At 45.2% G+C, this 15,592-nt stretch overlaps 2 protein-coding genes across 12 annotated transcripts in view; both read right to left on the bottom strand.

Moving 5' to 3' along the window:
- Window positions 1-15,592, bottom strand: part of TMEM229B (transmembrane protein 229B) — an 80,031-nt gene that overhangs the window by 31,099 nt on the left and 33,340 nt on the right. The window contains exon 1 of one of the 10 annotated variants that reach the window (XM_048852293.2): window positions 7,380-7,528. The exons of the other annotated variants lie outside the window; for them this stretch is intronic. Coding sequence (XP_048708250.1) covers window positions 7,380-7,427 — 48 coding nt within the window. The 5' untranslated portion in view covers window positions 7,428-7,528. Of the gene's footprint in view, window positions 1-7,379; window positions 7,529-15,592 lie in introns of those variants that run through there. 10 annotated transcript variants of the gene reach the window in all.
- The window catches only part of RAD51B (RAD51 paralog B), a 788,206-nt gene that overhangs the window by 740,185 nt on the left and 32,429 nt on the right, over window positions 1-15,592 (bottom strand). The window lies entirely within an intron of this gene.

The raw sequence follows: 15,592 nt of genomic DNA, 5'->3' as shown, positions 1-15,592 counted from the left end.
GTGTGTAGCTACACGCAGCAGTGAAAGGCTCTGGCAGTGAGACACTGCCCTGCTAAAAATAGCAGTGTGGGCAGGGGCACGTAGAGAGCTGCGTAGGGCACATACCCTAAGATTCTGGTGTGTTCGCCTGAGCAGTGCCTCCCCACCTACACTGCTACTTATACTCATGCTGGGGGGCATACAGCGTATATACGCTGCACTCTGCTGTAAATGTAGAAAAAGCCTAAAAAGGATAATGTTAGCTGAGGACCTACTTCTGCTCTCCCTAGGCCAAAGTCTCAGCTGCAGCTGAGCAGCACTCCGCAGAGCTGAAAGGGGAGTGTACAAAGGCATTTGCCCCCCTCCGATGCTGGGGCTCAGCGGCCTCTGGACTGACCCCTGTCATACAATAAACCAGTATGACTGGCAGCGGAAGGGAGCATTGGAGGAGTACGAAGAAAGCCTAGTAGTCTCCGGCTGCCAGAAAGGTCCCTCAGGGCCAGGGCTGTTCTAATTAATATCAGATGCTATTCTTCCTGCTCGAGCGGTCAGGCGCAGGTGGTTGGGCCCAGGAGCTGCGATAGTGGCTTAACAGCACCCAGGGATCCCCTGACATCAGGGGAATCCTCCAGTAGCTTTCCAAGCCAGCTTTAGGGCTGTTTTGTGTCATTGGAGCCGAGCATTCAGACCTCCTAATTGGAGAAGTGGGTGCTCAGTACTTCTGAAAAATCAAGCCCCTAGTCTGTTAAGAAGGACACCCAAATATTGGTGCAATCAGAATCAGTAGCAACTTCTGAAAGTTTGAGCCTAAATATTGTATTAGTGGATGGCAGCAAGCGTAGCAATCAGCTGAGTACTACGTGCATCACGGCTCATTGGTTTGTTTTTGCAAAATGATGCGTGAATCCTGGAGCTCACAGCATCCAGCCACCTAGGAAGCACTGCAGTCCCCATCACCTTCTGCACGGTCACTGCAGCTAGCAGACCTCAAGGGAGGACACCATCAAGTTCAGGGCACTGTCACCTATCTTATGTGATTTCCTAAAGCCATTTGGAAATCCACAAAGTTCTTTTTAAATGTGGGAAATTTGTTCAGAAAAGATACAAATCTTCTTTCCAAAAAGAAAATCAGTTCCACCAGCCCACCCTTCATGAGCAACCCTACAATAACTGATCAACGTGAGCAAGCCAGCGCTCAGGAGCAACCCTACAATAATAAATCAACATGTTCAGCCCAGCTCTTCTGAGCAAACTGTGATAATCAAAACCAGTATCAGTGTGCAATGGAGGAAAGCCACATTTGGCAGTGAAAACACATACCAGCTTTAGGAAGGGTGGTCTGGAGGAAATAGGGTCTTATGGCTAAGGCACAAAATTAGGAGCATCTAAATTGCTACCTCTGCTAGTGTGACCTCATGCAAGTCACTTAAATTGTCTCTGCCTGTTTCCTGACGAATGGGGATAACATAACTTCCCTCCCTCTCAGGAATCCTGTGAGGCTTACTTCATTGACATGTCAAAAAGAAAAGGAGGACTTGTGGCACCTTAGAGACTAACAAATTTATTTGAGCATAAGCTTGCGTCACGCAAGCTTATGCTCAAATAAATTTGTTAGTCTCTAAGGTGCCACAAGTCCTCCTTTTCTTTTTGAGAATACAGACTAACACGGCTGCTACTCTGAAACCTTTCATTGACATTTGTACAATGCCTGGAGATTCTCAGACAGAAAGTGCTATAGAAAAGGGTAAAATAGGTAGGATGTTAAGCTTCTGGGGAGCTAGAAGCAGAGAGTAAAAGATTGATTTTAGAAATGTTGAACTGACAAACTCTATTAGCTTGTCTCAGGCAAATTAGGCTTCTACAATTGTACCTGTTATTTAGTGGAGAACAAAATGACAGCTTCCAAACCGCTTTCCAAGTAAAGGTACAACTGAAGGAAACAAATTTTCTTCTCTCCAGAACTTTCTTTCTTATAAACCTTTCTGAACATCCAAGGCAAAGACATTATAAAAAAAAAATTTTTTTAAATCCTTTCCACTGTGAAATATATTTATCTTATTCCAGAGCTCTCTCATACAGTATAATTACCCTTCAAGGGTAGTTCCTCCACCCTCCCCCACGCCCCAAAAAGCACATCTTCCTTCTATCACATGAAGGTTGAGATGCCACGGAATCAGTTCCTCCGAATACCAGCGCAGGAACCTTTGTATTCGCTGCCATTTACCAATCTGGGATTCCTGAAATTCCTCATAATAATCCTCGAAGTATTGTGTGTTTCTTTCTGACCAGACAGTCCCTTGAGAGTCTCCAGTAACGTAGTTCTGTCATGTTCTTTGGTCCTAGTTCACAGGTTCTAGGTGATACAAATATCATATAGTTCCTGGATGGGGATGGGGATGAGGAGAGGATACACTTCAAAAACCTATTGACTATTCATTAAAATACGTCCTTTCCTTGCTACTGCAATTTGTCCCCAAAGACCTTAAAATTCCTTCTTCCTTTTCTGATTGGGAGCTACTTGGCCAATTCCAGTAAAGTTTCCTTCTCCCTAATAAAAACAACAAAAACAAAACAAAACAAAACATCACAACCACTGAGCACAGGACCTCTACTTTAAAACAAACAAATGTGCAACATAAAAACTGACTCTGAAGTTTTGCCATTGGTGGGCATGACTGTTAGGATACATTTCTGAAAAGAGCCACTGTGTTTACAACTGGGAAACGTAGGTCCCCTAAGCAGTTTCTGTGGGAATAAACCACTCTCCTGCTGGCTTCCAGCAATTAGCTTACCACAAGGATTAGTTCACTGCCTCCGTGGTTTTCAAAGTGTATCATTAGCAGTGGAAACATATTGTACAGTCAGAGGAATTAGTGGGGAGTTTTATTCTCTATTATCCAGGCACTCTTCAATGCAGACACTTGAAAATAGAGAACAATGAGCAACCCGCGAATCCCCAGTTATTATGGCTTAGATACAGCTGGCCCCACCACACAGTCAATGCTCATTTGTCCAAAGGATAAGGAGGGCAAGGAACTTTAGACCTTCTTGGAGGGAACTTGAGATCCAGGAGAGTAGTCCCACACAGTGAGTTGGATTCTCCACTGCCTTGTGCTGTCATTTGCAAAGACGGCATAAAATGCTATCAAATCAGAGTAGTTGCATTTTACCCAACATCACATTCACTGTGCCGTGATGCAAGCAAGTACACAAGGACCAGGACAGTGGAGAACAGGGCCAGAAGGGGCAGCTAAAATCAGAAAAGACATTGTATAAATGACAGGACAGATTCCCCAGTAAAGGACAGCTGCTTGGCTCTACATTTTCAGTGAAAAGTGGCTCTAAAGCTGGCTTAACTAGCCAGGGGAAGATCCTCCCAGTGCAAGGGGGATACTCTAGTGCAGGGGTAGGCAAGGCAACCTATGGCACATGTGCCAAAGGCAGCACGCGAGCTGATTTTCAGTGGCACTCACACTGCCCGGGTCCTGGCCAACCGTCCAGGGGGCTCTGCATTTTAATTTAAATTAAGCTTCTTAAACATTTTAAAAACCTTATTTACTTTACATACAACAATAGTTTAGTTATATATTACAGACTTATAGAAAGAGACCTTCTAAAAAGGTTAAAATGTATTACTGGCACGCGAAACCTTAAATTCGAGTGAATAAATGAAGACTCGGCACACCACTTCTGAAAGGTTGCCGACCCCTGCTCTAGTGGCATAGAGCCACTGCAGGGGCTCTCACACCACCCTTCCTCCCTGCTGCCAGCGTAGCAGGAGAAAGATGGCCTGCCCGGGATGCCCCTGCACTTGACCTCTATTGATCTTTAGCTGCATTTTTATCCACTGGGGCCACTGCAGCCTGGTGTAACTTAGGGCACCTTCCATGCTACTCCAAGTGCAAAGGGACTGGCCCCTGCATGACGAAGAGCACAAGGTGAGATTTAAGCCACCTTTGCACAGATGTTGCCATCCCTACTTGCACCCTCTGCACTTTGGCTTGGGCCAACAGTCTGGCTCTAGACTGAATCCCATGTTGATTCTCTTTGTGATTTCTAGAGCCAGCATGCTCTGCCTATGCATCTAAAGATCATTTTCTAGCTTCTGGTGCCATGAACTCCTCCTAGTATTGCAGAATCCAGGTGTGCCTTTCTGCCTTTCATATTCTTTCCAGAAATAAAGATTCTAAAATTGAAGCTTAGCTGGCAATTCATCTTTGATGGGAACGTCCAGCCTTGTGTGACACTATCCTGCAGTTTCCTGGGGCATCGAAAGTCCTGAAATAACTTCAGGGCTGATGCAATTTCACCAATCATGACAAAATATCTGCAATACATTCTCCTTGAAGTACTGACAACAACTGTGCCTCAGAGGGCAAAAGTTTCCAAGGCTGCTAGTTCTAATCCGACTCTCAGCCTTTTGCAGGGTGGGCTAGCACGGGTGTCACTGAATGGAAGCCTTCTTTTCCAGAGGGGCAGGGAACGCTGTCATGCTGAACTCTCACTCCCTTCCCACTAGCTAGCACTCCAAATAGGAGCCAATACCCATGCTCCGATGGAGGAGACTAGCGCAGTCCTGATGAAGGCAGGGATGCAGTGGGAAATGGAGACTGGGGTTTGAGCCCTGTTACATAGGACTGATCCTTGCTAGAAGGTGGGGAGACTTTCCTTACTGCTGCTTTAGATTCCTCCAACCTGCTAACTACAGGCCCAGAATTCTATTAGCTTCTCAATGACCACAGAGAAGAAGGCACAGAAGGAAATGAGAGGCTGAGTGTGGGGAGCTGAAGCCCCCTCCATTTTGGGAAGGCTGCAGAACAAAACAGATGAGTGATCTGAGGCAGTGGATTAATGGAGGTGGGATGGAGAAGTGCAGTGATTGTGTAATGGAGGAGCAAGAAGGAACACACTGGAGGGAGTGAGACAGAAGGTGTGTTTCATAGGTTATAAAGTGGAAAGGACCATTGTGATCATCTAATCTGACCTCCTGCATAACACAGGCCATAGAACTTCCCTGAATTAGTTCCTGTTTGAACTAGAGCATGCCTTTTAGAAAAACAACCAGCCTTGATTTAAAAATTATCTGTGCCACTACAAACCGTAGTAAGCTGTTCCAGTGGGTAACTACCCTCACTGTTAAAAATGTAACCTCTAGTATTGTAGAGGTCTTCCTGGGGTGGGCTATCTGGGAGACAAGCTAGTGAATCCTCCCCCACCCTTGCTATACTTAGGTAGTTAGTCACCTTTGGAGATCCCTTCTGTGAGAAGGAGCTAGTGAAGATGCATTGCTCTTCTGTGGCTATTACAGGGCCCAGGTAAATATGGGAATACCAGAATATTTCAACTTGTTTCATGACTCCACTCTCTTCTTATCAGGATCCTTCAAACAAACCTGCCTGAGAACCTTAACTGGTCTGGAAAGCAAAGACCATTTTCCTCTCATTCCTGGGCTGCTGATGGATCACTGAGAGCAAGCTGCGCTCAAGTATCAACCAGGCATCTATTGAAAGGAAGAGAGCAGGAGAGATACAAAGCTGCTGCATGTCCAAACAGGTGAACACAGAGAATAAAGAAATATTTTTAAAGTGATACATTTGAGCAATTTAGTCCCTTAAATTAGAATACAGCTGTGTTTAGAAGCCTGTTTAGGACTACCTTAATCTGAGTATTTTGTTCAATTGCACAGCTAACATGGGAAGTATAATTCCAAACTGGACCACTGGGCAGCTACCGATTGAGGCTCCTCCTTGGCAGACCAGCACCACTCTGCTCTGTAGGATGCAGGAAGAAAACACAGGAAGTGAGGCAGAGGCTGGTGGGAAGATGACTGGGTATCTCACTGTGACTGGAGAACATTTTCCCTTGATTGGATAAACTATTGGACAGCCAGAAAAGTCCAATTCAAAAGGTGTTCAGGCAAGTCACGGTTGAGAAGAGTACTGTACAGACAATAGACCTGCTCAGGGAGGTTAAGGAGACAGTAATTTCTCCTGGTACAAGCCACTGTTTCAGCTTTATTGAAAGGAAGTTTGTTACAGCTTCTCAGGTAAGTGTTTCTGTGCTGGACTATTGCAACCCTTCCTTCTGTCCACAGCGCAACAGCTGCCGTGTGCAGATAAAAGATAAAATGGCTGAGGTAGGATTGTATCATTCACGCAGTCCCTTCTACCCTACAAAATTGACTATGCTAGGAAATTGTTCTTAAATATCAATTTTAAAATGGTTTCCAGTAATCTGGCATTGCTACCTGAATAGATGTGGCATAATTTGATTCAAACAGCTTTTGGAAACCACTCTCAAGACTAGCTAGTTTTAAAAAGTGATTTTCTAGCTCAGACTTCTGTAGTGTAACTGGGATCTTAAGTCTTAGCCCCATCACCCAGCAGAGGCTCACAAAAACACAGCTATTGCCATTGTTTCCTAAAATGGATGGATAGGATACAAACATTATAGATCAACCAAAAAGAAAACTTTTTCAAAATAAAAGTGTGCTAAAACCTAACAAACACAGGAATGAACAATATTCCCTTGTGTCTTCTATCCTTTCCGCTTGTGTCTAGTGCCAGATACTCCAGAGCAAAGCATAAAGCTCCTTATTATTACTACAGCATTTATACTGCAGTACATCTGGACATCTCAACCAGTTTGGGAGCCCCATTGTGCTAAACACTGTGCAGGCATAAAGTGACTGTCCCTGTCCCAGAGAGCTTTCTGTACTAATAGCATTTCTTAGTCAGCGTTGGATTCCTTTTAGAAAAGGGGAATTTGAAAATTAGAATCCTGTTTGCTTTCTGAGTGAGGCTGTTGAGAGAGTGTCTTGTCTTGTCAGCCCCTCTCCCTATCCCAAAGCACATTTGACTCCCTCTCTCTGGTTTTCTTGTATATGTTTCAGTCCCAATGACTGACACCCCCATATTTCTATAATCAAACCATCGCCACAGTTAACACTATTTGGCTCTCACTGTTATCCTCAGCAGAGAAGCCAGTCTCCATAGTTGACTGGAGTTCTGAGTTCCCCCTCCTGCCCCTAAAGGCAGGTCTCTCCAGGGCAGCCTTGCGACAGACTGCTATAGGGAAAACAGACTCAGTCATTGCTGGTGCTTTGCTTTCTTTTGTATAAACGGAGCACATGAATCTTCCGGACTGTCAAACCAACACCATTTACAAACACTGAACTAACTTTACAAAAACATTAACAATAGTCACCCAGGGGCCCTCTGGACACATGGACATAAGGGGCAAAAGAGAAGAAGTCCAAGGTCTACCAGAGAACTACACTGTTTGCTCAATTACTTTAATCTGATCATCTTGGTATCAGGCTGTGTCACGTCTCAGGGAGAGTATCAAACTGAACATCTTCTCATTCAGAAAACCCACCAGCACACTGAGACATAATGTACCTTGCTCACTTCTCTTGAGAGGCTAAGTTTCCAGGCACCCCACAGCATCTTGGAGGCTAAATCCCACTGCAAAGGCTGCTCCCAGTTGGCTGGAAGGTAGAAAAAACCCCGTTCTGCCAGTGCTCCTACTACATAGCAGCTCACTCTGCACAGTAACTCCCAAGAGGAAGTGGTGTGAAGGCCACTTCCTGCCTGCAGCTGAAGTCATTTTTATTTAGTTGGCCACTCAGGAAATTTACCACCCTCCCAAAAAAATTAGTTTTGTTAAGAGAAGGAAAAAAAGCATTGAGCAACTTTAACTCCTATTAGTTTCAGCGGACGCCCTCTGAGAGAGGCTGGGGGTCTCCTCCTCACCTGGCACTCAACTCTTCCCAGAATCAGATCCTAACTGCCTGAGAAGGCAGCAGCTATGGCTGTGCCACACTCTGCACTGGAAGGAAGGGACGCACCACAGTGGTGAGCTTGCAGCACCAAGAAGCTCTTGAATCATATAAGGACACCTGGCCCTTTAACTGAACTACCAGATCAGCTGACATGTTGAACTGTAACATAAATCTTAGCCAGGTGGCATATAATTAACAGCTGTTATACAGAGAAAGAATAGTCTCAGCCAGCTATGGCACAGGTATCCTGTATTGTTAATTACTGCACTGTTCTGTAGTAGGAGTCTCAGAGATAGGTGTATTTCCTGCCCTTGATCTTGCCATCCATATGCCTACAGCAGTTATAGTGAGCTTAACTGCTGGTTTCAGTCTTCAGCCCCTGAGTTTTACTTAGCAATGGACATAATTAATACCTTCAACATCTAAATAACCACTTCGTTCATTATTTTAAAAAAGATACATTTAGTTGGTAGCTAAACACTAAGGACCCGTGCTCCTTCCTTAATGCAGGCACATAGCTCTTAGGAATGCTGATAACTGCATCTCCAAGGGACAGATTTACTGAGGTTCAGTCTCTAACATATCAATATTACGCCTGGGTACCATTCTGATTGATCACTTATTCACCTGACAGGTCATAACTGACTTACGAAGTCTAAGCAAACCTTTTATTTCAACACTCACTCACTGTACAATGAGACTGTTCTTTTTTCTTCTTTTCCTGGTGCACACCAACTTGCACAATGTCTTCTGGGCAGGGGACTGAGTGAACATGGGGACACTGGCACCTAAATGCTATGGTGATGGGCTCCTGATAGCTATCTAAACCAGAATACAGTTTCTAAACATCAGTGAAACACAGTTTGGTCCTGTCCAGCCTGGCCAACCAAATTGTGTTTAAACTAAATTAGCCTCAATTAGTTTTAGCCCATGTTTAAAACTTGTTAAGCAAGCATGACATCTGTTAACCTAGAACAAATGGAACCAGCTACTGAGCCAGTGTTGTCCCACTCTTTACAAAGGACAAAAGATTTGCAGCTTCAGTGCCTGAATCCTTGAGTCCTGGAGGTCCTGGCTCTCAAACTGCACCCTGACAGCCCTGAAGTAGCTGGCATTGGGCATTTTGCCCATTCTTCTCTTCGGGTAGGCATGTGCACAGTGCGGAGGAGCTTACATGAAACCAAGTAGGTATAACACACTAGATGAATATATTGTGTTATGTCGCCTATTCTAAGAGGTGCATTATCAGTGGCAAGCAAGAATTCAACTGTTCGGCTCCATCCACACTAAAAGGAAGTGATGCTGATAAAATCCACAAGTACCAGGCTACCTATGGATCCCCAAATCATTAATTTTGAAATATATGCAATCAATCCTCATATCATACAGACACCTCACAGTGCCTGATTCTCCACTGCATTGGAGCTTGTGCAGTCATTTACACCTGTGCAAAGTCAATGTAAAAGGCTATCATTCAGATTTAGTAGGTTTTTATACTCCCTTTAAACTTAGCCTAGCGCTGGCTTGCAACCTACAAGATGAAACTGAGCTGTCTAGTTTCACTGTCAGAGATGAGTAAAGTCCAAAGAATAGACAAATGGCTTCAGTGGGGCAAAGATTTTCAAAATTCTTTCCACTGTAATGATCAAAAATATTATTGTGTTATTAGTCAGGCAGGTAAGGGAACTTTACATGGTATATATGTGGACCTCAATATGGGAAGCAGATGATCTGTGGAGTCCACATCAGAGGTTTGTGTCCAAAGGTGGCTTAAATGACCATCTGTGCACTGTCCTCATCCTGTTACTACCTCTGACCAACCTAGCTCCCCACCTTCAACATATTGGAGCCATTTGCAATCGGCTTTAATCAGCTGTTTGTAAATAGCATCAAGAGAGCAAAAACATAACAAAGGATTGGCTTAGAAACGGGGTGTCCTAGCCATGCCCATTTCCTCTGGCCACACCTCTTTCCCCTCCGACCACAGCAGCAGGAAGTGATGCATAAAATCCTGTGTCATCTCTGCACCACTGGAGGATCACCCTTGCGCTGGGGTGACCCTGCCTGGGCCTGTTCCACCAGCTGTCGGGGCAGTTTATGCCAGCAGTGTGGTACAAAGTGACTGCGCTGCATTGGAGGGCCTGGACCATAATTTTTATCTCAACAGCAAGCTTTAAAGTAACACTGTGAAACTGCTTCAGAGCATTTTGAGCAGCCAAGCAACAGCCAGTGGGGGAGGGGGAGGGGAAGACAAGAAAAAGTAAAGGAAGTGCGAGAAGCACAAACAAATGACCTACTTGTATTCTCAAGAATTTCCCCCCCAGGGATTATCGTCCCCTCAGAAGTCTGATACCAGCGATGCAGACTCAAACTCATTACCCACCCACTCAGCCTCCCAGAGCTCGGCAACCTCTTTGCTCCAAAGAGAGCATGAGGGGCAGGCGCAGTGCTTGCCAGGAGAGAGAAAAGGCATTCTCCTGCCAAACTGAACTGAGCTTTCGACAGGTGCCTCTCAGAAAACCCAAACAAAGGTGGGAACTGCCCCATGAAGGAGATCAGCCCAGTTTGCTAGGATGCCCCACACTCGGGAGAGCAACCATTCTGAGGGTGCTCTTTATACCCTGTCATAAATATAAAGGGAAGGGTAAACCCCTTTGAAATCCCTCCTGGCCAGGGGAAAGCTCCTCTCACCTGTAAAGGGTTAAGAAGCTAAAGGTAACCTCGCTGGCACCTGACCAAAATGACCAATGAGGAGACAAGATACTTTCAAAAGCTGGGAGGAGGGAGAGGAACAAGGGGTCTGTGTGCTGCTCTTGCCAGGGACAGAACAGGAATGGAGTCTTAGAACTTTTAGTAAGTAATCTAGCTAGGTATGTGTTAGATTATGATTTCTTTAATTGGCTGAGAGAAGAATTGTGCTGAATAGAATAACTATTTCTGTCTGTGTACTTTTTTTGTAACTTAAGGTTTTGCCTAGAGGGGTTCTCTATGTTTTGAATCTAATTATCCTGTAAGATATCTACCATCCTGATTTTACAGGGGGAATTTCTTTATTTCTATTTACTGCTATTTTTTATTAAAAGTCTTCTTTTAAAAAACTGAATGCTTTTTCATTGTTCTCAGATCCAAGGGTTTGGGTCTGTGGTCACCTATGCAAATTGGTGAGGCTTTTTATCCAACATTTCCCAGGAGAGGGGGGGGTGCAAGTGTTGGGAGGATTGTTCATTGTTCTTAAGATCCAAGGGTCTGGGTCTGTAGTCACCTAGGCAAATTGGTGAGGCTTTTTACCAAACCTTGTCCAGGAAGTGGGGTGCAAGGTTTTGGGGAAGTATTTTGGGGGGAAAGACGCGTCCAAACAGCTCTTCCCCAGTAACCAGTATTAGTTTGGTGGTGGTAGCGGCCATTCCAAGGATAACGGGTGTAATATTTTGTACCTTGGGGAAGTTTTGACCTAAGCTGGTAAAGATAAGCTTAGGGGGTTTTTTTCATGCAGGTCCCCACATCTGTACCCTAGAGTTCAGAGTGGGGGAGGAACCTTGACATACCCGGTATCCACATTTATTCCAGAAGACACGCTGGGCCATTTAGAGTTCTGGGGACAACTCTCAGCACATCATGCTGAAAGTGCCCTCCTGGGTAGGGTTTTCTGTCTCCTGGGGTCCACTTTGCTCCTTTTGAAGGTCCAAAAATCCCCTGACTTTTAGTTGCTTTAACTACACATGAAGTTGCCTGTTGTAACTCTGAGATGCACTGGACTTTTGGAATCCTATCTACACTCCATCTTTCACTGGCTCCTAACATGGTCATTGTACAAGCATTTCCTCCTCCCTGGCAAGTGACAGTAATACAGTACCACCCCCTCCCACGTCTCCCCTGTGACTGGAATAACCACACTAAGGTGCATTGGCAGAGCTTACTGTGTGTTCGGAGTCTCACAATTCAAGTTATGGGCATCAGATAGGTCAGGGTTGAGGTGCATTGGGAGAATGGTGAGAGGGGCCAGGACTGGAACAGGTGAAGGTGCTGCAGAAAAACAAGAGGTACCTTTGCAGAGGTGGTCCAGCATTCGGATAAAAGGAGGTGCTGCAGATGCAGACTGACCAGCGCTGCTGGGAGGGCACCAGGACTTGAATACCAGCTACAGTACAGTGACTCTCTCAGGACAGACATAAACTATGCCATTTTGTCAGCAGTTTAGGTAGAAAAGACTTTGGGGGACATAAGGAGAAGACCTGCAGGATTCAGGGAGAGAAGCATAGGAACACGTAGGGATCAGGGCTAAAGTGTACTTGTGGAGTTGGCTGAAGGTGACCTGCACTACGAGCATGCAATATGTCTGCTGGCTCTAGTCAAACTATTAGTCGTACTGGCTATAAGCATAACGTTAGAGGCAATGTGGTTCAGTGGATAGATCACCCTAAGACTAATGAGACCTAGATTCTATTCCCAGCTCTGTCACTACCGTGGGCAAGTCATTTAATCTCTCTCTGTGCCTCAATTTCCCAACCCACCCTTTGCCTGTCTTGCTTCATTAGACTGTGAGCTCTTTGGTGAAGGGACCATGTCTAGTTATATAGTACTACAGCACCTAGCACAGTGGAGCCCTGATCTTGGTTGAGGCCTCCAGGCACTACTGGAATAGAAATAACAATCCTTCATTTTCACCAGCACAGAATTCATACAGAAAATAAAGCAAACGGTTGTTCTGGAGGGTTCCTGCCTAGGTGGCTCCGAGAACTATGCCCATTTGTTCAATTGCCTGTATCACATGGACTCAAAACTTAGCAAAGCATTTCTTCCAGGGAGTCCAAAGACACATCTCCAAGCCAGAAACAGTGTCATAAACATACAGCTACGGGTAGCATAAAATCCCTTTTTTACCTGTAAAGGGTTAAGAAGCTCAGATAACCTGGTTGGCACCTGACCAAAAGGACCAATGAGGGGAGAAGATACTTTCAAATCTGTGGGGGAAGGTTTTTGTTTGGGACTTTTGTTGTTGTTCTCTCGGGAGACAAAGAGAGAGACCAAGCAAGTAATCCAGCTTCTACTGAATGATACATCTAAAATTACAGAAATGGTAAGTAATAGCAAGGAAATGCGTTAGAGTATCTTTTGGTTTAGCTTGTGAATTTTCCCTATACTTAGAGGGAGGTTTATCCCTGTTTTTTGTAACTTTAAAGTTTTGCCTAGAGGAGAATCCTCTGTGTTTTGAATCTGATTACCCTGTAAAATTACCTTCCATCCTGATTTTACAGAGGTGCATCTTTTACTTTTTTTCTTTATAATAAAGTTCTGGTTTTTTTAAGAATCTGCTTGGTTTTAGTGTCCTAAAAACCCAGGGATTTGGTCTGTGCTCACCTTGTTAAGCTATTTGGTGGGTATATTATTCTCAAGCCTCCCCAGGAAAGGGAGTGAAGGGGCTTGGGGGGATGTTTTAGGGAAACAGGAACTCCAAGTGGTCCTTTTCCTGAATCTTTGTCTAACTCACTTGGTGGTGGCAGCAGTACCCATCCAAGGACAAGGAAGGATTTGTGCCTTGGGGAATTTTTTAACCTAAGATGGTAGAAATAAGCTTACGGGGTGTCTTTCATGCGGGTCTCCACATCTGTACCCCAGAGTTCAGAGTGGGGAGGGAACCCTGACATGGTGGTAGCAGTGGGATCATTTTGAACCAGAAACACAAACCTCAGGATATTAAAAGGATTTTTTTTTCTTTCTTTTGGCTGCTTGGAAAGGAGGGAGTTGTTGTTGTTTTTTAAAAAAGGACACTTTTTTTTTCCTATTAGCTGAGAGCAGCTGGAGGTTTTTTTTTCTCTGCCTCAGGGCAGAGTAGTTAAGTCCTGCAAGGGAATTCACAAGCTGTTTTTCCCCCCCTTTCTAGCTCCCGGGTTAAGCTAAGATAAGCGCAGCAAAGCTAGGATGACAGAAAGTGACGTCCAGAAAAAACTGGAATTAGCCAGATTTGAAGCTGAGGAAAGAAAGAAGGAACATGAAAGACAGCTAGAACTCAGACAGATGGAGATTGATGCACAAGTGGCCAGAGAAAGGCTGCTAGGGAGGAGAGGGAAAGGGAGAGGGAAAGAGAGAGGCAGCATGCTGAGAAGGAGAGGGAAAAAGAGAGGAAGCATGAACTGGAGGTGATGGAGTGGAAACGATGGAACCCTTCAGCAGCTGGCTCCACTTCCCCAAAAATCCACAAATGGGAGCGACTATGTCCACAGTATGATGAATCCAGTGATATTGCTGAATATTTCCTCACCTTTGAGAGACTGTGCACCCTCCATGCAATTCCTGACAATCACAAGATGACCACACTGGTAGCAAAATTGACTGGCAGAGCTCTGGACATATTCAACAAGATGCCTATTGAGGATGCTTCTGACTATGGTAAAATTAAGAATTTGGTTTTGAAACTATTTCAAATTACACCTGAAACTTACAGAGTAAAATTTAGAGCCCTTAAGAGAGGGGCTGGACTAAGTAATGTGTCTTATGTAAACCAGATGAAGGATCTCTTAGATAAATGGGTCAAAGGAAGGGCTGTAATTAGCTTTGAAGGAATGTGTGATTTGGTTGTACAGGAGCAGTTCCTGACTATGACCAATGATGATGTAAAACAGTGGTTATGGGATAAGAAAATGGACTCAGCAGAAAGTCTTGCTTCTTATGCTGATCAATACGAGCAGTCCCAGACAGCCAGAGAGGCAGAAAAAATCGGAACAAAATGGGTGGAGGTAACAGAGAGGAACAACCCTGGTCGCAGTTTGGATGGATATCAGAAGGGACACCCCGAGACCACACCATACCAGCCCAAGGCCCCAACTACACCCCAAGGAAAACCCTAGACACCTTATCGTCCCACCATACCATTCTCCAGCAACCCACCTCGCCCCAGTGATCAGTCAGCTGGGCGATGTTTTAAATGTAACAAGCTGAGGCATGTAAAGGCCAACTTTCCCAAGAACCCCAATAGATTACAGTTCATTGTACTGGGGTCACACCAAAGGTCCTCAGGTCCAGATGTCTCCCAGATACCCTCAGAGCGAAGGGAAACTGTGAGTGTGGACGAGAAGAAGATTACAGCATGGAGGGACACTGGAGCACAAGTGGACCACCAATCCTTACTGGACCCTATCTTAATCAACCCAGAGGTCCAAGTGATGATTCAACTCTTCAAGTCAAACTCTTTTGACTTGCCTATAGCCAAGTTGCCTGTCCAGTAAAAGGGCTGGTCAGGAATGTGGACTTTTGCAATCTATGATGATTATCCCATTCCCATGCTGCTGGGGGAAGACTTGGCCAACCATGTGAAGCTAGCCAAGAGGGTGGGAATCGTCACCCGCAGCCAGGCTAAACAAGCTGTCGCACCTAGCTCTGTTCCTGAGATTGCTAAAAGGGCTCAGTCTGTGTTACCAGAGACTCAGACTGAGGGGATGGAACCAGACCTCATGCCAACGTCTGCGACAGCAGTAGTGAATCCAGTCGCAGAGACCCAGCCAGAGCCACTCCCAGAACCGGGACTGGTGGATCAACCAGCACCAGAACCATTGCCAGCACTGAATCTAGAGCTTGCAAATCCATCGGCAACTCCAACACCAGAGGGCACCCCCAAGCCCGCACTAACAGCAGCAGCTAAACCTGTGCAAGAGGCTCAACTGGAGCCTGAAACACAACATAGTGCACCAGCGGAGAGCGGTTCACGGTAAACAGAAACAGCCCCATCACCTACATCACTTCCAGAGGGACCAAGCCCAAGTCCACAATCCAGTGAGTCCATGTCTCCAGCATCAAGGGAACGGTTCCAGGCCAAGCAGGAAGCAGATGAAAGCC

The sequence above is a fragment of the Caretta caretta genome, chromosome 6 (genome assembly GCF_965140235.1).
Source record: "Caretta caretta isolate rCarCar2 chromosome 6, rCarCar1.hap1, whole genome shotgun sequence".
NCBI classification, from domain to species: Eukaryota; Metazoa; Chordata; order Testudines; family Cheloniidae; genus Caretta; species Caretta caretta.
Note: the sequence above shows the minus strand (reverse complement) of the source record. Positions and strands in the feature narration are given on the sequence as shown.